The 25,113-nt window shown below is 36.4% G+C and overlaps 1 protein-coding gene across 2 annotated transcripts; it reads left to right on the forward strand.

Annotated features, from left to right (window-relative positions):
• Nucleotides 1–1,584: 1,584 nt before the first annotated feature.
• On the forward strand, nt 1,585–21,142 carry LOC125675693 (uncharacterized). 2 transcript variants are annotated; one of them, XM_056160471.1, is made up of 12 exons: nt 1,585–2,062; nt 4,458–4,542; nt 4,948–5,118; nt 5,840–5,990; nt 7,530–7,681; nt 8,051–8,176; nt 11,576–11,726; nt 12,906–13,057; nt 14,193–14,306; nt 16,208–16,358; nt 19,518–19,669; nt 20,831–21,142. In XM_056160471.1, exons 1-12 carry the CDS (start codon nt 1,760–1,762, stop codon nt 20,956–20,958), a joined length of 1,836 nt encoding a protein of 611 aa, XP_056016446.1. In that variant the 5' UTR covers nt 1,585–1,759; the 3' UTR covers nt 20,959–21,142. The 2 variants fall into 2 exon arrangements, with proteins under 2 accessions (XP_056016446.1, XP_056016447.1); XM_056160472.1 differs by lacking the exon at nt 8,051–8,176.
• Nucleotides 21,143–25,113: the final 3,971 nt, after the last annotated feature.

The raw sequence follows: 25,113 nt of genomic DNA on the forward strand, positions 1-25,113 counted from the left end.
GAATGACAGGTCGGATCAGTCAACGTTCGAATCGGCCTGCATCTCCGTGATTCGGTTCTGACAGTCAGGGCCGTAAATTACATGGAGGCGGAGGAGGCAGCTGCCTCCTCCAACTTTGAGCCAAAAAAAATTAAAATTTAAAGTTCATTAGAATTTATGTTGTTTCCAATAACTAAGAACATGATACCTCCCTTAAAAAGCATTCCAAATCTTTCTTTTAGAATGAGTTAGCCAAGTAACATCTTAGAAGGCCCTAGAATCAAGGATTTTGCACGAAACGTGTTCAGTGTGCACAAAATGTGCTCAGCGTCTGGGGGCCTGGGCGGCCCCCATACCCCCGCCTAATTTCCTGCCTCCTCCAAATTGAAGGTTAATTTACGGCCCTGACAGTGTGATTCGAAACTAACCTATGAACTCGGTTATGGAAAGTGCAAAGACCGGTGATATTAACAATGAATTTGAGATAATTTAATTTATTTTTCATTAGAGTAATTTCTAATCTTTTCACAAGAAGATTGAAACATAATTATGTGTGTGGATTATGCGTTATGTATACCGCCAGCAATCGTTAATGAAAATGTGATCCTGAACTGGGCCAAAAATTATATATATATATATATATATATATATATATATATATATGTCCAAATTGTGTTTTTAAAAAAAATCACAGTGTCCGGTATAAAATATTAAAAGAAATAGAATAAACAGTACACAAAGTTAAAAATTTAACGCAAGCGCTTTCATTTTATAATCCTCAGGCGTTACATTTTAAAATAGTTTTGAAATATATATATATATATATATAAATGACCAACGACAGAACCAGATTGTCAAATTTTCGGGACGACCCGTCCCTTCTTCAGGACAAACGAAAAGAATTACATAATGTGGCCAATATCAACAGAGAATAATAAGAAAAACTACATATAAATACATCTAGCACTACAACTACACTAATCTACAAACGTATAAAATTTACAACGTAGACTACATGTTTTTTGGTCTTTAGGCTTGCCAATCAATGTTAAAAGTGGAGCAAATTAGGACATGCCTTATTCGTCCAAAGAGCTGATCCCAACACACACACACACACACACACACACACACACACACACACACACACATATATATATATATATATATTTATTTATATGTGATAAGTCCTTGGAATATAGAAAAAAAATCAGTGTTTAAGAGCCGTAGAGCGAATGCGATTTGGGAGAAACATGAAATCTTCGACTAATTTTTTCTATATTCATATTTTTTATATTTAAATCTATATAACGATAACTACATGTAGCTAACTAACTTCCATTTATCCGTCACAGTATTTACCGGTATTTGATAAAAGATCGGTTCCATATATAGCAATTTAAAACTTGAAATTTGGTTGATGAAATATTCATGGCTTGCATACGTCACACATGTATTTGCTTGTACTTCTTTTATTTACGTGTAAATCGACTTATGTTTTATTCTCAGGGACTGCATCAACCAATAAGTCCACTACGTTTGAAAACTTGACTTCAAAGATATACCACATGTTGTTTCTCTATAATGCCGATATAACCAGCATATAACGGTTTGTCAATTGAATCAGGTACTGCTGTCATTTCATTGATTGATTAAACAAACTATTTATCTAGAGAAAGTATATTCTTTACTCGTAACGTAATAATATTGGCAATTTTTCAAATGTTGGGACGTAAATATACCGTTATTCGTTCTAAAAATTCAGAAATCATAATATATTAAAATGGGAATGTTCACTATTTTGAACGTGTGTTTTCTGGTGTTAATCGGGCATGATGTTAATGCTGGAATTTATAACATATTTATCCCCGACACACGCCTATCTGGATTTGTTATGGAGAAAATTTCCCCGATCGGAATGGAAATGTGCGTTAAGCAGTGTTCGAAGAGAGTGTCCTGTGCTTCGCTCAATTTTCATAGAATCCGTTTGGAGTGCGAACTCTCTTTCCGCGATGGAACAACGAATCCGTCTAATCTGACGTCAGATGCTGAATACATCTACGTCCAACGAAGTCAAATACCACAAGTAAGTTACTTAAAAGTTCATTTCTAGTATGCTTTCTTTGAAATTCTTTAATTCTTTAATTCCGCTTATTCGTGATTTGTTCGTGCAGTTCAAGGGTGCGCCTGTGCTCCGATATTAAAAAAGCACTGTACTGCCTTTTTTTCAGTATATGACTCAATATTCCCACGGGATCTTATTATTCTAAAAACCATTGGGGAAAGAAGAAATATATGCATTAGAATGATTAGAAGAAGAAGCGGTCTGACCGATCTGATCAAGTTCAAAATCGACAAAACCCGCATTTTTTAAAATTTTTTTTTTGGTCCCAGGTTTAAATCCTGGCCTGGTCCATATTTTGGCAACTGCTAGGTAAAAAATAAATGTCCACCATGGAAAAGATAGACTTCTTTTAGGGCGAAAACAATTAAGGGGGAGGGGGTAGCAGTTGGTTGAGCACCAGTATTTAAGGGTCCTGGGTTCGAATTACAGTTGGGTCTATTACAGTTTCTTCCGTCCTATTATATAAACAATTAGATATGTAAGTTTTTAAAGTCTTGCTGAGATTTTTCAAATTTCCCCCATCAATGCAGTCTACGTGCGTATCTTGCACTGTAGGAAGTTTTTCTTCTCAGTTGTTGTCTTCAAACAGCTCTAGATCTCAAACTACATGCATGTTAAAATTCAATGCACTGTGAAAACGTATAATTACAGTACAGATGTATTTCCCCATCAAAATTAAAAAATAAAAAATCACGCGCAGATATTTTTGAAAAGGTAAAATAATACGAATTCGATAAAAACATTTTTTCTGTTTTACTTTTAAAAAATTCAATATTTTAGATTTTTCCCTCTTCAAATAGGAATTTGTTTTGGGATGAAATGTAAGATGAATTTCCTCTCACCATGAAGATGTTATGTCATTGCTAGGAAGATATTTAGTATCTGCTATTGTCGTATTAGTTAACGTCTTTCCTCTTCCAATACTTACACCCATGGGTGTCATTTTGATTCTAATCGACTGAAACATAATCCGAAACGGTTTCATAACAAATTACCAAACTTTAAAATCGTGCTGAGGTAATCGGACTTCCCAGGCATGTTCGTCAGATTTCCAAAATGGCCCCCATGACGTCTTATTGATTGTAATGATAAGTCCTTTACCTGAATGTTAATCATATGACAAATGTTCAGAGAACTCATAAAATTGTATTATGTTATACGTGTTTTAAAATCTCTGTTCCTTGTTATCTGAAACGCAATCTTCTTCTTTTCGAACAACTTTTCTAATCTTGGAATAAATGTTCTTTACTTAGACCCAAAAGAAGTATTGTTACTGTAAGGGCATTGCATATAATTATCAGACGCAGCCTAACTTTTGATTGACTGAGACAAAATTGAAAGGCTGTATGAAAAGTCACCAAACTTGATAAAAATACTACAATGTAAATTTACCGCCATGGATTTTGCTTTGTGTCGACAAAACTGAAAATTTCTTTAAAATTGTAGCAGCATGCAAAACATCTTCAGTGGCGAATATAAGGGGGGGGGGGGGGGGGCGCAGTCCCCCCTAAATTTTTCAAATTTAAGTTAAATCGCGGTATCTTGTTTAGGAAAATATACTAAACGATAAAAGAAGCAATAATTTCTTCCACTCCCGGAGAAATGAATGACAAAATCTTTTGATTTCTTGAATTACTTTATTGGGAGAACTTAATTTTTCCCAAAAACCCTTAAAATTTGGGTCATTTTATTAATTTCACCTTACTAAAATGATAGAAAATAGTTCAAATGACTAAATAAGAATATTTCAAACCCTATAGAATCTGTAAAAGGTTCGCGAGCTTCGCCCCCTGGACCCCCACCTCAAGGCGGCCCCCAGACCCCCTGCCTCATAAAGTGTCGCCCCCTGTAACTGCAATTCCTGGATCCGCCCCTGATCTTTCCAAACGATCATAAATTCATGATGGACGTCATATAACGGCTTTTTATTGGCAAAGGCATGATTGGCCCCGTATAACAGTTAAGCAAGTCATCAATGTTAAATGTAATTTCACTGACCCCAAATGATTTTTGTCATTGCTTAGGTTCCCGGCGATCAAACTACAACATAACTAGGTTAGTGGCGAGCTAGTTTTTATCTTATCCTTAAGCCAGACCCGACTATCCCGCTCTTGCCCCTGTTTTTGTTACTATATCAATAATTACACGTAATCCAATCGATGTCGATGCAAATAAGATGGACTGAACATCGTTAGTGGGTCCCTTGTTATTTTTATTTTAGGGGCTGAAAAATTCCGATGAAAGAAAATTTGATTTGTTATGACCTTTGAGGTGTTTTAATACCCCCCTTCCTAACCTTTCCAAATACTAGTCTATAAATAACAATAGTTTGATATAGTTATGTCTAACTTTCTAGGAGTATTTAGATACGTGCAGTGGATCCTGTTCACCTCGTGGGAGTTGCGTTCAAGCTGCTACCGGGACAAAGTGCTTCATATCAGGTTACTATTCTAATTTTATTGTTAAAAATGTGTATTGGAATATTCCCCAAAACTGATATCATGTAGTGAAATATGGTTTAGTCACAAAAGTGAAATAAATAGGAAAAATGGAAATTTTCATGATTATACACATATCGTAGTAGTTTTGAGTTTTATTTGAGTAGAGAAGGATACCTATTCAAAGGGAATTCCAAAAAGATGGGGAAAAAATGTCAGCGTTTCATTTATGGTGTAAATTATTAAAGCCAAACACAAAATAATGATGATAAAAATTCTTGATTCGTACATTTCAAAAGAATATTTACTTACATTTACACCTCGATAAATTTCACCTGTATAAATAAATCTATTGTAGATTGTCTTGAATTTCACCTTGGCTCACCTGTATAAATAAATCTATTGTAGATTGTCCTGAATTTCACCCTGACGCTAATACTACCTCGGTCAAGGTCACAGCCACCAAGATCGGATCTGTTCTCACCTACACTTGTAACTTGGACCCTTCGATTACCTTGACCTCTACCTGCAAGAGCGACGGAACTTGGTCATCGTCCGCCTCTTCGTGCGCTTCATCAGGTTCTCAAATTTCAAGAGTCATATTTCTCTCTGTAAATCCATGCGCTTTTGACAAGAGTTTGACAAGTTTTCCAGGAAGTCATCAGCTGCATAGATTTATGCTTATCACTGTCTCCAGAAGAACGTAATCGAATATCAACACCGCATACGGAAAGGGTATATTGCAGATTTCGGGCTCCGCCAGAGATTACAGCTGTGATGATCGATTTGTTTTAACCAGATTTAAGTCAAGGGGTCATTGATTAAGGTTACTTTTAGAAAAGAATAAACAGTAGTTTTGTTTTATGGGAACGATTTTATTTGCGAATCAGAGTCTGATGATTACTAGTACTTTTGAGTGAAGAGGTAAACATCAAGGTCATATTCAGTAAAGGTTGTACAACGAGGTCATCCGTTTTGTGGTGACCCTCTAATCTATAAACCGATTTTGTTTATATTGAATTTGATATATTTTTTAATTTGATGTACTTCAAAATCAATATCGATAGGTTACTTCACATGATATACATAATGTACGTAAATTGACATTGTATTGTTTTATTCAATATGACTGAGCATACATGTGGATTTTAATGTTAGGTTCCATGAAATATTTATAGTGTTAATTTAGATACGATATTCTACCACTAGGAAATCGACCACAAGATGGCATCATTTCAGCAAGGTCATAATTATTTGATTTCTGTATTGTTAGATTTCTGTATTGCTAAATATATTTCAGACTTCTTTGACACTACCGAGTCATGCTGGAAGCAGTTCAACTTTGACTACGACACTTCATTTGATGGGTGTCCCTGGGGAACTAAATACGTCCGCAGAACTCAGTATCCCTCCGCACCATTCGTGGGAGTCGTTCTCTGTAGCCCCACAAGGTACGTCACCGTTCTTTACTGTCGTCACCAGTAACTGTTGCCTTTCGGTAATATCACATGTGTTATCAAGGTCTTTGCCACAGGTGTTATGTTAAAAAATTCTGAAAAAATCATATGCCCCATTTCACATAAATTAAAACTTATACATTGTATGTATTTTTATTTAAATGGTGACCTAAATTTCAATAGGGCTCGCCTACTCGTCATGATCAACCTTTGTATAAAGTTCAAAGAATAAATAGAATAATAGTGTTCCCTCGGACAGAAATTAAAGCACCGAGTATGTTTGGCAGACAACCGTATGACCTTTGACCTTTTGACCTGAATATAGGATTTCCAGGTAATGACAAACTTGCCTAGGACGTTTGATCAATATCAGGTAAAATTCTCTGAATGATAGAAAACCCCTCGACCTTTGACCCTTTATAACGATAGGGGTCATCTACTTGTCATCACCAACTTAACTGTGAATTTTAAAAGTTTGATAATATTTTAAAACTATCAAAGCTTATAGCATTCTTTAATTCAATTATTGCTCTCACCAATTCAAATTGAAGCACGCATCAATGTGGTGGAATTATTGCTCGCAAAATTTTATTTGGAGCTCGGCATTAAATGATTTAATGATCTTTATTAAATTCAATTGAATATATCTTTAATTATTTACAACAATTTTGTGTAAGGAATTAATGCGCGCATCAATTCTTTTAAAGAGAGCAATACTTCAATTAAAGAAATTCAATTGTGGATATGTTGAATTGATACTATCTCTAAATATATAGTTGTTCTCTTTAAAAACAAATATTGCGCACATCAAATTCAATAAATGATATATTTAATTTCATTGAAGAGAGCAATAATTTAATTATTGCACACCTTAATATTGAATTATCGGGCGCTACAATGTAATTTAAAAGAACAATAATTCAATTATTGCGGGCATTATAATTGAATTGATGCGCGTACCAATTGAATTAGTGCTCTCTAAAATTAAATTGTAGCGCGTATCAATTCAATTGTTGATAACATCAATTCATTTGAACAACAATTCAATTATAGTCAGCAGAAATAATGAATGCTATCAACACTTCAACTAGTTTAGTGTCTTATAAATTCCGTGAGACATAACATCTGATTGACATAGCAATTCATATACAAAGTATAAATATATACAGGTAATACATTTGCACACATGGTGTAACAATATTACATATTATTGAATTTGTAATTGTAATCGTATTTATTTATTTTTTGGCTGCAAAATAACCAAATATTTCCCTAAGTTACTAGTAGTTAGTTCATAACTGCATATTAATGCACGCAATGGTTCAGACTTGTATAGATCATTAATAATTTGAAGAGATCTAAATAACTGAATTGTTGTGTGCATCAAATGAATTGACGATATAAAGATATCTTCAAGTTTCTGAGCTTATTATGTTAATTTGGCGCTCCATAAATATAAGTTTCTTTCCATCGTGCACATCACTGAAAATTAATTATTTTAAAGTTATAATCATAGTAAATTCGTTTTCGAAGGTACAAAATTGTGTTGGGATCGAATCTTACTAGCCAGTTTTTAAGCATTGGGGATGGCGCGGGATCAGGGGCGGATCATTGCGAGCTCGTGGGTGGATCTGAGTCAAATGCTGTGACTGCAAATGATTTTTCGAGTGCTCCAGACGTAACGGGTATGTGTATTGTAAGAGTTATAATGACAGGTTTCAAAACTGTCCACTAAAAACTTGATTTTGTGCTACTGATTCTGGGAAGCAACAGTTTGGTATGCTTTCCAGTTCGTATATTTCATGTAAATTTTCCAACAGTCAAATCTTATCTATAAACATATAAACAATGACAATTTCTGTTTCTTTCTTATGGGAAATAATACATTATTGTATAAGCAGTTTTTATGCCAAGTATAGTGTTTTTTGTTTTGTTTTTTGCAATACATTTCAAACAGTTTTAAAGTAACTTTCAAAAATAGTTTACGCCAAAATAAAATTTGAAAAAAATATAATACAGCTATACTGTACAGAACAAGAGTTGTAAATTTTCAGGATACTTCCGCTCGAACTGGGGAGAGGCGTTTTCCATCGGACCGATAGGTTATCAAGACTCCTTTAACTACTACAACTCGTGGTACGAGTGTGGAGTTACCATCGCACCCGATCCCCCGCCACCAGGTGAAGCATAATTTCAAATATTATATGTATATATATATATATATATATATATATATATATATATATATATATATATATATATGAAACCAATAACAATATAACAATGCGAAATCAACAAGAATGCATCGAAAACACATGTAAAACGATCGATTTGCTCGGCATTGTTTTTCTTTTAATGAGGATGAAACACATTAGGATCTGATTACTACATTGTATTTGGAAAAAAAAATCATTTACTCATCACAACGGGGATAACTTGCCCCCTAGGTAGAATTCCTGTAATCATAGCGTTAACTGTACCACTTCAATTCTAATTATCCGTGACCCTCCCATGAAGTTTAGAATTTGTGTGATAGAAAATCTATTTGCTTTTATGGCATTGATAAAGACTGTCTCAGTTTCGTCTAGAATAAATATGATTGATTATTTACAATTTATCAAGTTCCATTCAAATATTATTGCTTTTGACAGAAAGTGGAATAACGAGTTTCGTGTAGAAATCAGATGTAATTACAAACGAAAACTTTTGAATTTTGGAATTGATTTTGTTGGTAAGTCATTCAATAAACCAATTGTAACTACTCGGCTATTTCCGTAACAGCAAAATACGGTTACGGAAATGGACGAGCGTGATCCTATTGTCAATAACTGTTTAATTGAATTTTACGAGGGGAAAAACCCACACACAAACGTGCACATCCAAACAAACCGAGAAAAAAAAATACAACTCTTTAAAAAATTGGTATGTCTAGAAAGCATTTCTTGTACAATTTGTATATAACATTAGAACTATTGATTGAATATGCTATTAATTTAATTATCTATCTAGCTTAACTTAAAATGTAGTAAACTCTGGATTTAAAAAAGAAAAACTGAACGGAGATTTTATGACCTAGCCTGATCTGTAAACTTTATGAGGAAAATATTCTTAGATTGTTCTTACAAGGCGACATATATACATGTATATAAAACTAATTTGAAATGATAACTTACATTAAATAGTGTCACGGGCAATATCATACACTGTACATTGTAACACGGCAATAAGGTTGAAATCGTGTCCATGTATCTGCGCTGTGTTCCATAGTCTAAAGTGTGCTATGATTGTGAATCAAGGTCATGTTAACACGGTCAAGGTCACTGAGTAAAAGATGTTGATATTGCGTTGAATCTACGTTGACTTCGCTCTCATTGCTTGAGGGTAAATTCCAGGTTTAGCTGGCTTTTGCATAAGAAATTCTAATAATGGTACTCCACAGATATCGAGATAAAACAGGAACATTGTCAGGAAATCTCACGAGAGAAGACATACGATAGACCTGGTCAGTGTACGTCAGATTTACAGCTACAAGGATGAACTTTTGTCTCCATCAAATGGGACTATCAGATTATCCCTTCTGGAAACAGCTTAACATTGAGTGTTTCACTACATTATACATGTATACTAACCTACAGATTGCAATACCATATAGTCATAAATCCGAAGTAGACTTTGATATCAAATCCACTATCTCCGATGTAATTAGAAATTGCAACAAACACCAATTTTGAAAAATGATAATTTTCATCTCTCTCTCTCTCTCTCTCTCTCTCTCTCTCTCTCTCTCTCTCTCTCTCTGCAACATATTTTCCTTTTAGCTCTTACAAGTTTATTGCTATTTCGGATTTCCATAATTTCGGCTTGAGCATCACTGAAGAGCCATTATTTGTTGAAATGTGCATCTGGTGCATCCAAATTGGTACTGTATAAGTTTTACATTTTACAAAACCCTTAAACATAATAAATAGAATTATTTATGTATAGTCAATACAACGATCAGGCGCGTAGCTGCCTATACGCAAGTACGCAAATGTGTACACATTATTTAAAAAAAAAAAAAAAAAAAAAAAAGGGAGAGAGAGAGAGCAATTCGGAGAAATTATTTTACATTTTTGTGTCATTGCCTTAAGTGTAACTTTGCGCTATGTATTTCCGATTTATGATTAACTCCAATCATCATGTCTATTCAATCCAATTTAAAAAGCTTCTAGAATTTCAAATCCCTAAAATCATCAACACTACCATCGCCGTCGTCATCAACACAAAGCTGTTCAGCAGTTCCGGAAAAATCCAATTCAAATGAATCAAACAACACACCGGATTATCCGGACATTAATTTACTCAGTGTGAGTGATCCCCGGGACACAAATGTAAAAAATGCTTGATTACAGGGGTTGTGGAAAAAATTAGATGGTTTCCGATTTCCTCAAAGGTAAGAACTTACCAAATACTAATAATAATAATAGAGTGAATGTAATTGCAAATTCCCATCCCAAATAAAGAGATATCAGTGGTGGATTCAAGGGGAGCCCCCCCCCCCTCCTCCCACAAATTTACAAAATAGCGTTAATAAAAATCCAGATTTGGCACCCAAAATGACTGTAATACTTCAATTTCATATGTGGGTCCCCCTTTCCGGAAATTAGGTCTGTGTTGTACACGTATCCATAATTCCCTTATTAATACCTGGTCCAGCAAATGTCGAATCGATTTTAATGTACACCATTTATGTACATTAAGTAGATGGATTTGGAATACCCTTTGTTATTAGCAATATATACCATGTGTGTCTATACTCTACTCATACACCTGTCGACAACAACTAAAAAATAAATCAACGCAGTTCGTAAAGCAAGTGTCAATTAACATTTGGTGATTTGGTAATATCAAGCTTCCTAAAACAAATCTGTGATTCTTTTTCTGTCTTGTTTGAATTCGTTTGTTTCGGAAATTGACAGCCAAAAAACCCGTTGTATACTAAAAAAATTGGTGATTGTAATCAATAAAACCCAGGAGCTTTCGGGGGCTTCGTCCCCTGGGCCCCCACCAGGGCTTTGCCCTGGACCCACTGGGGGTCTCAAGGCGGCCCCCAGACCCCCTGCCTTACTTTGCGTACACTTCATTTTCTGTCTGGCTACGCGCCTGACGATTAAACCGACAAATTGGTGAATACTTTGCAAATGCATATATACAGTGTATATGTATCCAACTTTCTGTGAAGTACGTAACAATATTTGAATTTTCAATGATCATGTCTTTGATATTGTAAAACTAATGGTAGCCATTTCTTTATGAACGCGCTACAGTTGTAAACAATGTGCATATGAATCTTGATAAATATAGTGCGTTTATTTTAGTCACTTGGAACTCCAACAGAAATGAGCATGGAATGTAATGATAATATAATGATACATAAGGGTATGTTCAAACTGCAATACTTCACGATACTTTTCATGAAGCGCTAACGCCATTTCTTAATTTGTACATGTATATTTATTGATAATACGTGTGTCCGACACGTGGAATTTCTTATTTGAAAATTACATTATTTCTTTTTCTTTTATTTTTTTCTATCATAGCGTGCTTCAACACTACAACATCCTGCTGGTATGAGTACAACTTTGTTCATGACACTGCATGGAATGGTTGCAATGGCGGCAAGAAATACGTCAAGCAAACGCAATTTACTTCAGCTCCCTTAGTTGGGGTGGTGCTCTGCAGTCCGACAAGGTGAATTGCATCTTAGCAAGCCAAGTGTCCGATTTGCTTACTCTCATTTTCGCTATCCAAGTGTCCGATTCGCTTGCTCTCGTCTCTCATTTTCGCTAACTAAGTCTGACTCGCTTACTCTCATCTCCCACATTCGCTAACCAAGTATTGGATTCGCTTACCTTCATCTTCGCTAGTCAAGTGTCTGATTCGCTTACCCTCATCTTCCCTAGCCAAGTGTCCGATTCGCTTACTCTCATCTCCCATCTTCGCTTACCAAGTGTCTGGTTCATTTACTCTCATTTCCCATCTTTGCTAGCCAAGAGTCTGATTCGCGTACTCTCATCTCCCACCTTCGCTAGCCAAGATCCGATTCGCTTACTTTCATCTCCCATCTTCGCTAGCTAAGAGATGTGAAATGAAATACGTGCATTTCTGAATATCTTAGATAAATCAAATACTTTAAAAGAAGCCCGGGTGCAAAAAGAAAGGGATCCAATATCGTGAATTGTTGTGGCTTTAGCTGTTAAAACTATGAAGATATATTCTGACAGTTCAGGTCCTTACATTAACACCAGGTGAATAATTTGGCAAATTTAATTTTTTTTTATTGTTAAAAAGAAAAAAAAATATTTCATTTTTTTTTTTTAAATTGCAATACAAATGTACTTGTAAATACTTCAGACTTTATATCGAATTAAAAAGTACTTAGCTGGGATTGACAGTGCAAAAAGGGGGAAGGGAACTGGCGGGAGAGGGAACGACGGAAGGAAAGGTAAGGGGAAGAAGATGCAAAAAGAGAGGAGAAAAGAAAGAAGCGACCCTCACTTATGCCGCGATAAAAATCAGAATTTTAATAAATTTAAAAGCGTTGATATCAGAGAAAATATACACTTCGCTTCGAAAAAACGCGTGGATTCTACATCGTCGCAAATGAAATCCGTTGTCTCCGTTCACACAACGTCAAATCAGTTTGAAGTACACTGTACGAGGGTAGTTATTCCCGGACTCAGTATGCCTAGCGACGATGGGATTCTATAGTTAGTAACTACATGTAGCCTACCTCTGAATCCAGGGTGTTCGCTCAGAAATTCTTAGAATTATATATACTAAGATCGCTTCTCACAGGATGTAGGTAACTACTGACTATCAGGAAAGCTATATGACCGAGAATGTGATCTATCTCCATTTTATTTACAGGTACAAAATATTCCTGGGAGCTAATTTGACCGATACATTTTTAAATGTGGGTGACGGATCCGGTCAGGGTGAAGACCACTGTCAGCTGGTGGGTGGCTTAGATTCGAACGCCGTTCTTCCCGGAGACCATTCGAACGCCCCCTCACTTACAGGTATATGTAGTTTTCTTTTCTTCCGACTGAAACTTCTTACCTACAGTTAAACCACCGTTGTGGTCTAGAGCTAGAGCGTTCGCCCCGCATGCGGAAGGTTGGGGTTCGAATCCCGGCCGCGACAGACCTAAGTCGATAAAACAGGTAGTGACAGTTCCATCACCAAACGCTCGGCATCAGGTGTAAATGTCACGGGTCATCGGAGATGATCTTAAAAACGGATGTTCCGTGTCATAGTAGGTGTGGCACGCTAAGGAACCCTCGCTGCTCAATGGCCGTAAGCGCCGAGCATAGGATTATATTTGGCAGACCTTCATACTGGCTTTAAAAGATGTAATAATATTGTTACTACAGACACATGTTTCAAAAAAGAAAAAAAAAAAAAGAAGATAGATTTGGCAAATGTCTGTTAGATGCAATAGTACTAGAATTATTCATGATGTCATTTTCGGCGAAAGACGACGACAATCGAAAAAATGGAGGACGTAAAGAAATGTTATCTTTGTAAGCATACCAAATATCATGACTACCAAATTTAACAAATTCCGATATTTGAACAGCTGAAAATTTTGTAATAAGAGTGGTGATGCAATCTAATCTACTGATACCAATAACATACAACTGAATTCTAACATTTTATAGTACCGTGTGTGTCTAGGTATTTAAAAAAAAAAGTTTCGTTTCCGCAAATTAGTTAAGTGGTATCCCAACTTAAAGCAGAAATAATCACACTTTATCGTGTAACCTTCATTTATAATTTTTCGGGGGGGGGGGGGGATATATGCTCCCCATTCTTCAACATAAACACTGCTTTCTCATTCTGAGCGACCAGTTACCTTTTCTCCTGCAGCTGGTTATTGTCATTTTTCATCACATATAACAGAACACAACTTGGAGAATACATTTTAAATTCACAGATGTATCTTCTAATATAAAATTGCAGTTGAGATTCCTTGTACATTGACTTCGATATTTCGCAGACATATAAAATGTCCAGGTTGTCATTGTAAACTTTGCGAGACACGTTACTTTCGGAGACAGTAGTATCAGGCATACCATTATATGCATCTTTTCTGTATTTATAAGCAAGCTGGCTCATGTGAGTGTTGTGGTTCACGGTGGTTTTTTTTTTTAGGGTATGCCCGCAGTAGCTTAGGCCAAGAGTTCAATATACAAGCTATCGGAGGAGGCAGTGGCTGGTACAGTAACTCCTGGTATGAGTGTGGAGTGCAGATACCGCCGGAGCCAGGTCAGTCTAGTTTTGGAAGTGTAGGAGTTTTGAGAGACTTAATTTTGCATAAGTCCGCTTGTACCTAAGCCACACATGTATCGACCAGAAGTGAATGTCGATGACGACATCTTTTAAACTTTAATGCATTTTTGCGTTTCAGTACTTCCTATTTTCAACCATGTATCTTATGATATAAAAATAAAATAAAAAGTACGAATGCAAACAAATAAAAAACGACAAAGACAATGAGATAAAGTCCCAAAACATACAAACTGGGCATATAGCTTGCAGTGAACAACATTCAAAGACTGCATAACTAGTCTAGACAAATAATGTCATCTAACAGCTGGGGAAAGCCTCACACCTAATTATTCATTTATCTTTGTAGTTTTATCATGCGCATACGCTTGCGGTTATATGGGAAGGAACTTGCTCAAATATATTTAGTCTGCACGGTCACCTATCTGGAAAATGAAGGTCACTTGGATGTGCTAGAATCATCCACAGAAGCTTGGTCCATACTGCTTCCCGTGGGTTGGTACATGTAATCGGAATTCCTCGGATGTTACGTACGCCCAACACCAGTGGCATTGTGAGGCACCCGAGGAGTAGATTCGATTGATTTATTGAAAATTATCACTCATCGGACAATTACAGAATAGTGTTTTTAAATCATCATGTGGTGTTAATATTTTAGTTATTACATATTGGGAGATTTTTCCCTATTTTGCGACCCTGCCCCTCTAAAAAAAGCCTCACAAAAATAAAAAATTTATAAATTGGGGTGAAAAAAAAGGGGGGGGGGAAGAAAATCTCCCAAAATGCAATAATAAAAAAATGTAATAAAACACCTCTTTCCATTTTACCGTCAACATAAACTACACCTTAAATTTGTCCCACAACATCCTGTTAATTAGATAATTAATGTTTGCGAATTTGTCAGTGCAAGAACATTAGCAAAATAAACACTGCAGCGCCTCATGTAAACGGATTTAAGCAGGATTTTTACAAAAAAATACCACTCAAATAGATTTTGATCCTTCTGACAAAAATAATCACTTTTGCAAAACAACTTGCTAGCTAAATTTCCTCTTGTTGATGGTTGAATATAGTCATTGTACTATTTATAGCTTTAATTTCACTCTTGTTGATGGTTGAATATAGTCATTGTACTATTTATAGCTTTAATTTCACTCTTGTTGATGGTTGAACATAGTCATTGTACTATTTATAGCTTTAATTTCACTCTTGTTGATGGTTGAATATAGTCATTGTACTATTTATAGCTTTAATTTCACTCTTGTTGATGGTTGAACATAGTCATTGTACTATTTATAGCTTTAATTTCACTCTTGTTGATGGTTGAATATAGTCATTGTACTATTTATAGCTTTAATTTCCTCTTGTTGATGGTTGAACATAGTCATTGTACTATTTATAGCTTTAATTTCACTCTTGTTGATGGTTGAATATAGTCATTGTACTATTTATAGCTTTAATTTCACTCTTGTTGATGGTTGAATATAGTCATTGTACTATTTATAGCTTTAATTTCACTCTTGTTGATGGTTGAATATAGTCATTGTACTATTTATAGCTTTAATTTCACTCTTGTTGATGGTTGAATATAGTCATTGTACTATTTATAGCTTTAATTTCACCCTTGTTGATGGTTGAATATAGTCATTGTACTATTTATAGCTTTAATTTCACTCTTGGTTACCTAGGTAGTTCTGAATTGAAATTGACAGTGTTTATGTACACTCTACAGTGTATAGAGCGGCTATGTTTTATACACTACAGTTTAACTCTGATAGGTTTTATCTCTACAGGGAAAATAGCAAATATCAAACTGCAGCGGGGAAAAAGAACGGTATACAGTATTTTTATATCCATGTTCCTTCTTGACTGTTTGACAGAGTGTATGACTGCCACGCCCCCTTGCTGGTACGCCTACAACGTGACGTTGGACGATTCCTTTAATGGGTGTAGCGGAGGGACAACCCTTGTCAGGAGAACAGCTTTAACCTCGGCTCCCTACCTCGCTGTGGTGTTGTGCAGTAGTACAAGGCTAGAATCACATTAAATATTAGAAATTTTAGCATTATGTTTAGATTTTTTAATACTCGGTAATAGAGTTTAGCTTATTCAAGCACTCTACGTTGTCAGTATATGTCAACTTTGTGAATATTGACAGCTGATAATTGATAAGCCCTTTCTAGATAGTCCAAAAATCAAGTAATAATCCTGTGAGAAAACATACAGCATGGTGTTTAGGGCTGGACAATGGTATCAATTATTCACTCATCATGGAAGTGATTAGGGCTCGGCAGTAATATCGATATTCCTGTGTGTTGCCACAATATATTTCTTAGAATGTTATTATCGCAATAGTTTTTTGTTTTTGTTTTTTTGAATTGGTATTTTGGCATTTAAATATTTCTTCATTTCCAGACAAATAGTTGACACATTTAAAAAGTTAAAAAAATTATATATTATGATTTTTTCATCCGTCAAATGGGGATTTTTATCTTCTTTTTTACCATTTAGAGTTTCGATTTTATCTTTGTATCTTTTTTCCCCTCTTAATGATAAATTAAAACCTTTAATTTTTTTTTTAGAATACATGTAGGTAGACTTTCTCATTCTTAGGCTTTCGTTGTAATTTGTCATTCTAAATATTGCCATAACATATTGCAATACAGTTTAAAATATCGCGATACGAATCCTAAATGATAGCCATGATACTTAGAGTGGAATGTACCCAGTAAACATTATATGGTTATACTCCACTTGGACTAAAGTGTACCCTGTAAATGTTTTACGGTTACTAGTACACTCCGTTCAGACTGATCATTTGGAGTGGGATGTACGCAGTACATATTCTAAGGTCATACTCCGCTCAGACAGATTGCTTAAAATGGAATGTACTCCAGGCGCGTAGTCAGGCGTACGTTTGTATGCACAAACGTCCACATCATTTTTGCAACAACAAAATGAGAGAGAGAGAGAGAGAGAGAGAGAGAGAGAGAGAGAGAGAGAGAGAGAGAGAGATTTTAGAAATATCAAAAGGTAGTGAAGGGCAATATTTATGCCAATTATATTTGTCCTCTCCGGAATTGTTATTAACGGATACAGTTTATATTCACTCCTATAGTTTACAAGGAGAGTTTCCGATATTGCTCCATGTTGAGTCAGTCATGGCAAAACAAATGAAGATATTTTATGAAGTGTACGTAAAATGCGTTCAGGAGGGTCGAATATACACATCGAAATCGTCTAAAATTTATCAGCTTCCGGGGCGTCACCCCCTGGACCCCCACCAGGGCTTTGTCTTAGACCCATTGGGGTCCTTAAGGCGGCCCCCAAACCCCCTGCCTACTCGGGCGTCCACATCAAAAGTACCGTGGCTTCGCCAATGTACTCCATAAATACTTTAAGGTCATACTCCACTCAGACAAATTACTTGAAGTGGAATATACTCTGTGAATATGTTAAGGTCATACTCCGCTCAGACAGATTGCTTGGAGTGGAATGTACTCTGTGAATATGTTAAGGTCATACTCCGCTCAGACAGATTACTTGGAGTGGAATGTACTCTGTGAATATGTTAAGGTCATACTCTGCTCGGACAGATTGCTTGGAGTGGAATGTACTCTGTGAATATGTTAAGGTCATACTCCGCTCAGACAGATTATTTGGAGTGGAATGTACTCTGTGAATATGTTAAGGTCATACTCTGCTCAGACAGATTACTTGGAGTGGAATGTAGTATGTGAATATCATAATCTGCTCAGACAGATTACTTGGAGTGGAATGTACTCTGTGAATATGTTAAGGTCATACTCCGCTCAGACAGATTACTTGGAGTGGAATGTACTCTGTGAATATATTAAGGTCATACTCCGCTCAGGCAGATTGCTTGGAGTGGAATGTACTCTGTGAATATGTTAAGGTCATACTCTGCTCAGGCAGATTGCTTAGAGTGGAATGTACTCTGTGAATATGTTAAGGTCATACTCTGCTCAGACAGATTACTTGGAGTGGAATGTATTCTGTGAATATGTGAAGGTCATAATCTGCTCAGACAGATTACTTGGAGTGGAATGTACTCTGTGAATATGTTAAGGTCATACTCCGCTCAGACAGATTGCTTGGAGTGGAATGTACTCTGTGAATATGTTAAGGTCATACTCCGCTCAGACAGATTATTTGGAGTGGAATGTACTCTGTGGATATGTGAAGGTCATACTCTGCTCAGGCAGATTGCTTAGAGTGGAATGTATTCTGTGAATATGTTAAGGTCATACTCCGCTCAGACAGATTGCTTGGTGTGGAATGTACTCTGTGAATATGTGAAGGTCATACTCTGCTCAGGCAGATTGCTTAGAGTGGAATGTATTCTGTGAATATGTTAAGGTCATACTCTGCTCAGGCAGATTGCTTGGAGTGGAATGTACTCTGTGAATATGTTAAGGTCATACTCCGCTCAGTCAGATTGCTTGGAGTGGAATGTACTCTGTGAATATGTTAAGGTCATACTCCGCTCAGACAGATTACTTGGAGTGGAATGTACTCTGTGAATATATTAAGGTCATACTCCGCTCAGGCAGATTGGTTGGAGTGGAATGTACTCTGTGAATATGTTAAGGTCATACTCCACTCAGGCAGATTGCTTGGAGTGGAATGTACTCTGTGAATATGTTAAGGTCATACTCTGCTCAGACAGATTACTTGGAGTGGAATGTACTCTGTGAATATGTTAAGGTCATAATCTGCTCAGGCAGATTGCTTAGAGTGGAATGTACTCTGTGAATATGTTAAGGTCATACTCTGCTCAGGCAGATTGCTTAGAGTGGAATGTACTCTGTAAATATATTAAGGTCATACTCTGCTCAGAAAGATTACTTGGAGTGGAATGTACTCTGTGAATATGTTAAGGTCATACTCCGCTCAGACAGATTACTTGGAGTGGAATGTACTCTATGAATATGTTAAGGTCATACTCCGCTCAGGCAGATTACTTGGAGTGGAATGTACTCTGTGAATATGTTAAGGTCATACTCCGCTCGGACAGATTGCTTGGAGTGGAATGTATCCAGAACATACATTAATTGGAATGGACTGAAATTATGAAACACAAGGCACTCTTTCTGAATACATATAGATATTTGAAATCCACGAAATTAAACAATGTCACCAGTAACGTCTAGATTCCTTGTATTTCAGGTACAAGTTATTCCTTGCTGCTAACTTAACAACGACATTTTTAAACATTGGAGACGGGAATGGATCAGGGGAGGATCATTGTGAACTCGTGGGCGGGTCTGAATCCACAGCGGTAACTGCGGGAGATTACGTTAACTCTCCAGCTGTTTCAGGTGCACCTTAAAGTCATCGTTTGCTTTTAATAGATATTAAACCCTATATGCATTTTATATGGGGTGCTGTTGATATTTATTGCCGATTATCGTTCCATGATATAAATATTTCCTTGTTGATATCAATGATTTGAAGTCATAATATAGAAAATTATGATTCTTAATTTCAATAGTTCTGTGCTAATTTATATCAATATATGGAATACATTTAGCTTATATCTATGATTTGCCTCGGGAAATACACCTGTCGGCTTACTATCGGAGAACTGGAATCTTACTGACTCCCTCAAATATGATCTTTAACTGTATACTGTTGAAACCCTGTAACATCAACTGAATTGTCAGTAGCTTGCCTCGATTTCAAAACTGATCATACGTAGAGCCTGCTCTTGCGTTCCGAATCAGTTGAGAGACATAAACGCCATATGCAGGTGATAATGGAATATTGCTACTGTACATAGAGATGACGAGCTGACAATGGACAAACTGAAGTCGTCCTATTTGTCATAAGTTTAGTGCTGGTTATCAATTCTTAGTAATTTAATTATTGATATAAGGGGCGAGATCAAAAGTTCATTGTCTGAAAAAAACTGAATTCACATAATTTTTACCCCTTCTTAAAACTAAATATGGTGAATGTTGAAACTAATCAATCAACAAGTAAAAGTATACAAGTATAAATAACACTCTGTATACCTTTTCTACTGTTTATTCACCAATGAAAGTGTACATTAAAACTATTAAATGTTCATTAACATGTAATATTATTATGTTGTTTTTAACAGTCATTTGTCTTTTTTCACTAAAGTGTAATCGATGTCGAATGACAGAATCTCACGGAAGTTTTTACCCCTACCCCACCCCCTAACTATTTGAATTTAGATTTTTTACAAGACATCGATCTTTTGATCTCGTCCCTAAGATATCATGCCCCAATAGTCATGATATCCTCAATTGTTGTTATCAATAAATATGAAGGGATGTAGAATTGTTTTTTTTTTGGGGGGGGGGGATAAAATTATATAGGCAATAGTAAAACGGAACCCACCAGTGAATAAAACGTCAATGGTCGATTAATGATCAATATTTACACATACCGAACAATTAACAAATTATCCTTAACAACTATCCATATACAAGAAAGTACATCTTGATTTGCAGGTTACTATCGGAGCTCGGCAGGAGAAGAGTTTTCCTTTGGAAACATTGGTTATGCAGAAACAGGATACTATTTCAATTCCTATTTAGAATGTGGAGTATCAATTCCGGGAACTGACACCGTGGTCTAGTCGGATTTTATTTATTCTATAATTGACGCTGTGCGGAGTTTGGTTAATTAACGTTGATTGATCCTCATGAGATGTCGTAGGTTTTTGTAAAAATCTTTATTAAATGAAACTTTGCATATGATAGAAATATATCTTCCAGAGGAATTTTATTCATTGGATGAAATAAAAAAAAAAAGGTAAACTATTGCTATTGAAAAAGTTTATAATTATCATAGATTATCATTTATTCGTAATTACAAAAAATGTTTTCAAGGGCAATAACTCCAATGCTGGTACATGTACAGTACCCGCAACGTTATTCTTGACATAATAAATGATAGAATACGATACACGCACGATACAATAGGATGCACGATACGATAGGATACACGATAAACCTGATAAACGCAAAACCTGATAAACGTTCTTCACGATAGACCTGATAAACGCAAAACACGATAAACGATCTTCATGATAAACGGAAAACCAGATAGAAATGTTGTAAATCTACAAGCAATTTAGACAGAACGAAATTTTGACTTTTGTGTGTGTGTGTGTGTGTGTGTGTGTGTTGTTGCTGTTTTTCGCCACACTAAACAATTTTTCAGTTATCTGGTGTCGCGCAGTTTTTATTGGTGGAAGAGAGAACCCAGATACAATGTACCTGGGAAGAGACCATCGAGCTTCCGAAAGTAAACTTGGAAACTTTCTCATTTACTGGTGTGAACAGCGAAATTTGTTACCTACAACATAATTACATTAATTTAACAGAAAACTGGCTTGCTCCTCGTATGTATAATAGGAACAAATGACCACTAGTTTCCCGAAATTAGCCCAAGAAACACAAGATGTATATGGTGGACAAAATTTTATTGAGGTTTTCACTATAGATAACAGCAAACAAATCCCATATTTACATAATACAGTTGCAACAAGTCATCTGACGCGTCACATTTCACACAATGTCATAACAAGCACACACAGCAGTCTGAGTGTCTAATTGGGAGAGTGGATGGTATGGCCGCATTGCAAATCCGAACCGGGGAGATAACCGGATACCGACATAACAATGTAGAACGGGCAAACCGGTGGTCCCATGGTACACACAGGCGCCGGAAGTCCAAATGCGTGTATGACATAATGGACTTGGAATGGTTTTGGACCTACCTGATGTCCCTGTTCCTCCGGGGGATTGCTGCTGGGTAATAGTGCCGGTACTTCCTCGTACCACACAAGGGACTCCAGACACAGTCTCCCCTCCGTTTAAAAGAGGTGGAGAGAGAAACCAAGCCGTGCTGAGGCTAGTGATTCTCCAATCCATATTTTACTTTGTACCGTAGACAAATTCACTGACTTAGAATGGCGACCAGCTTCGCACACTGACAGCCCTCCGACGTAACAGACAGATGGGGGAGGAACAACAGGCCAGATGAGATCCAAATATTCATTTTTATCTCCCCTGGTCCGCCAACAGCCATCGATATGATGGACTCGCCATGACCCGAGTACACATTTCACAAAAGTATATATCACCCCCCCCCCCCTCCCAATGCAGAGAGTTAAAGCTTAAAAGGAATTTAATGACCCGAGACACATTTCACCCCCCCCCCCCCGAAGAGGTTAAGGCTTAGATTAACTCGATAACCTAGTACATGTATCACAACCCCCCTCCCCCTTAGTGTGTTAGGGCTGACCCCCCCCCCCCCCCCCCCCCCCCGATGAAGTGCGTTAGGGCTTATATTAACTTGTTGATTAGCGTTTGTATTAGATCCTGGACGAAAATGTCATTGCCAGAATTAGACAAGTGAGTTCCATCGTGCCTAAACAAATTGAGATTAAGTATTGAGATATGGGGGTGTTAGGGCTGACCCCCCCCCCCCCCCCCCCCCCAGGCTCTGGAACATGTGTAGTGACTCCAAATGATATGAAAGGTGGATACTTATATGTAACATAAAAGTTTTGTTTAAGAAACAGACAATATAAAAGTGAAAAAGAAGTACCAGGAAATGCTGAGAATGCAGGATTTTGCACCATTTACCGCAGAGCTTCTGATGGCCTAGCCCCCCCCCCCCCCCCCGACCCCAGCCTATTGGGGGTAACCTTTAAATCAGTTTATTTTTGTATTATGAAAATTATCAAAAAAATTAAGTGCTACCCCCCTCCCCCTCACAAATTTCTGGATCCGCCTATGCATTTGTATACACTTCGCGAAAGTTACGGCCCTTGTCCGCCATCTCCCGGATAAAAATCGTATTTCCCTACGTTGGCCTTTGTAATTTTCCTATCTGTAGCTTTGACATCTGTTATTTTCCCATCAATTGCAGTCAACTACAATATGCCCCAGATTGGGGCAACCCATTCATTTGTATGAAAACTTGGTAATTGGCTAAAATTCAAAGTAATAACATCTTACATTTGGTAAGGTAAAGAAGGAAAAGTTGGTTTTTCACCGATTGACCCTTGGCTGACCCCGCAAAGGGACGTAACTCGCGGCGAAGTGTTGATAGGGGTGGGGGTGGGTGGGGGGGGGGGCTTATTAAAACAATTCCCCCTCTTTCAGAGAGAGAGAGAGAGAGAGAGAGAGAGAGAGAGAGAGAGAGAGTGAGAGAGAGAGAGAGAGAGAGAGAGAGAGAGATTTCTACCCTGGTTCCCGAGGTTTTCCGGAATTCTCTTCCTTGCCTTAGAAATATTTCTCGTACGTTTTACGTCATATAAGTTATCAATGACGTCACAGTCGAAGCAATGACAGTCAGATAGAATGGGTATGTTTGTTTCATTCATGAATATTGCAGATTAATTGTAAAAAAAAAATATCTAAGAAATTATAGCATATTTATTGTGCTTATACCATATTCATATCGAGTTTCAATGGAACTGATCTACATTCAGTATGTACATGTATGATCACTGCACTGTGCGATCTGCTTATCGATAAGGAGATCGAAATATGGTACTTCAATCGGTATATATACAGAGGCAACATTCTAAACTTTGATGGGAGGGGACGTTTCCCCCAGAAAAGGGTTTCTTTTGGGGACGAAACAGAAATAAAAGGGGCTTGGTGTATTGGAGGGGGGTGTTTAAATACAAGGAAAATTGATCTAAGCGAACCTGTACAGTACTGTATATATCGAAATAAAACATTTACTGTCATTCCTATTCATGAGAGGGCGGAGTACATATTCATGGTTGTCAACTTAAACAATTCACTGAATACATATAAAAAAACTTTTAAAACCAGACTGCACACTTTTCACGCATCTCGTCATGACTAGAAATGAGCCAGCCTTACGTAAACTGGTTCTCCGCTGATTGGTGGTACACACAAAGAATTACTACTTTTATAGCATTTATTCCATAAAGGTTACAACGTCAACGGAATAAATAGCATTATTAAAATACAGGAATAATGAACACGTGCGAATATAAGTTATTAATATTAGTAATTACTATGCGGTCTGACTGCTTTACAAATTTAATTTATTTCATTCATTTTTTTTTTTTTACAAATCAAAATTATATAGATCTATATAGATTCTACATGTAGTAACATTTACGGAATCCCTCTCTCTCTCTCTCTCTCTCTCTCTCTCTCTCTCTCTCTCTCATTTATTCCGTACATGTTGCGTTATCATTTGTATCAAAGTATAGCATTTATTCCGTAAATGTTAGTTTATCAGTTTATCATTTATATGAGTGACAAAGGTTATATACTTTATGATTTTTACTTTTAAAAACGGAATAAATATGATGATTAAAATAAATCAATAACATACGTAAAATATGAAATTAGTAGCAATTAACATACGGGCTGATTATTCATAAATTTGATTTTTTTTAAGGTAGTACTCTACATCGTCATAATGGCTGACTTCCTTTAAAAACATGGATGAAAAAAATCAATATCAGCAATATTTGACTTTTCCTTTTCCATATAGATAGATAACCGAGTAGCTCAGTAAGCTAAGACCGACTGTTGATCTGTAGGTCGCAGGTTCGAGTCAAGCAGGGTTTTTTTCTTTTTCTTTTTTTCTTCTTCAGATTACCTACTACTAAAACTGTATTTTTTGACAAAATAAAGTAAATTTGAAAATTTTCTACTTCAAAATATTGTTGTACATATCCTCCACTTTTCATCTACATCAATTTTCTCTGGTGTAGCATACATCCTTAATC

The sequence above is a fragment of the Ostrea edulis genome, chromosome 3, assembly GCF_947568905.1.
Source record: "Ostrea edulis chromosome 3, xbOstEdul1.1, whole genome shotgun sequence".
NCBI classification, from domain to species: Eukaryota; Metazoa; Mollusca; class Bivalvia; order Ostreida; family Ostreidae; genus Ostrea; species Ostrea edulis.

Bases quoted from the DNA above. Each gene is read 5' to 3' on its own strand.
- LOC125675693 (XM_056160471.1), top strand. From the start codon at position 1,760: ATGGGAATGTTCACTATTTTGAACGTGTGTTTTCTGGTGTTAATCGGG. The intron at 8,177-11,575 runs GTGAAGCATAAT...TTTCTATCATAG, and splicing joins ACCCGATCCCCCGCCACCAG to CGTGCTTCAACACTACAACA. The intron at 11,727-12,905 runs GTGAATTGCATC...TTTTATTTACAG, and splicing joins GTGCTCTGCAGTCCGACAAG to GTACAAAATATTCCTGGGAG.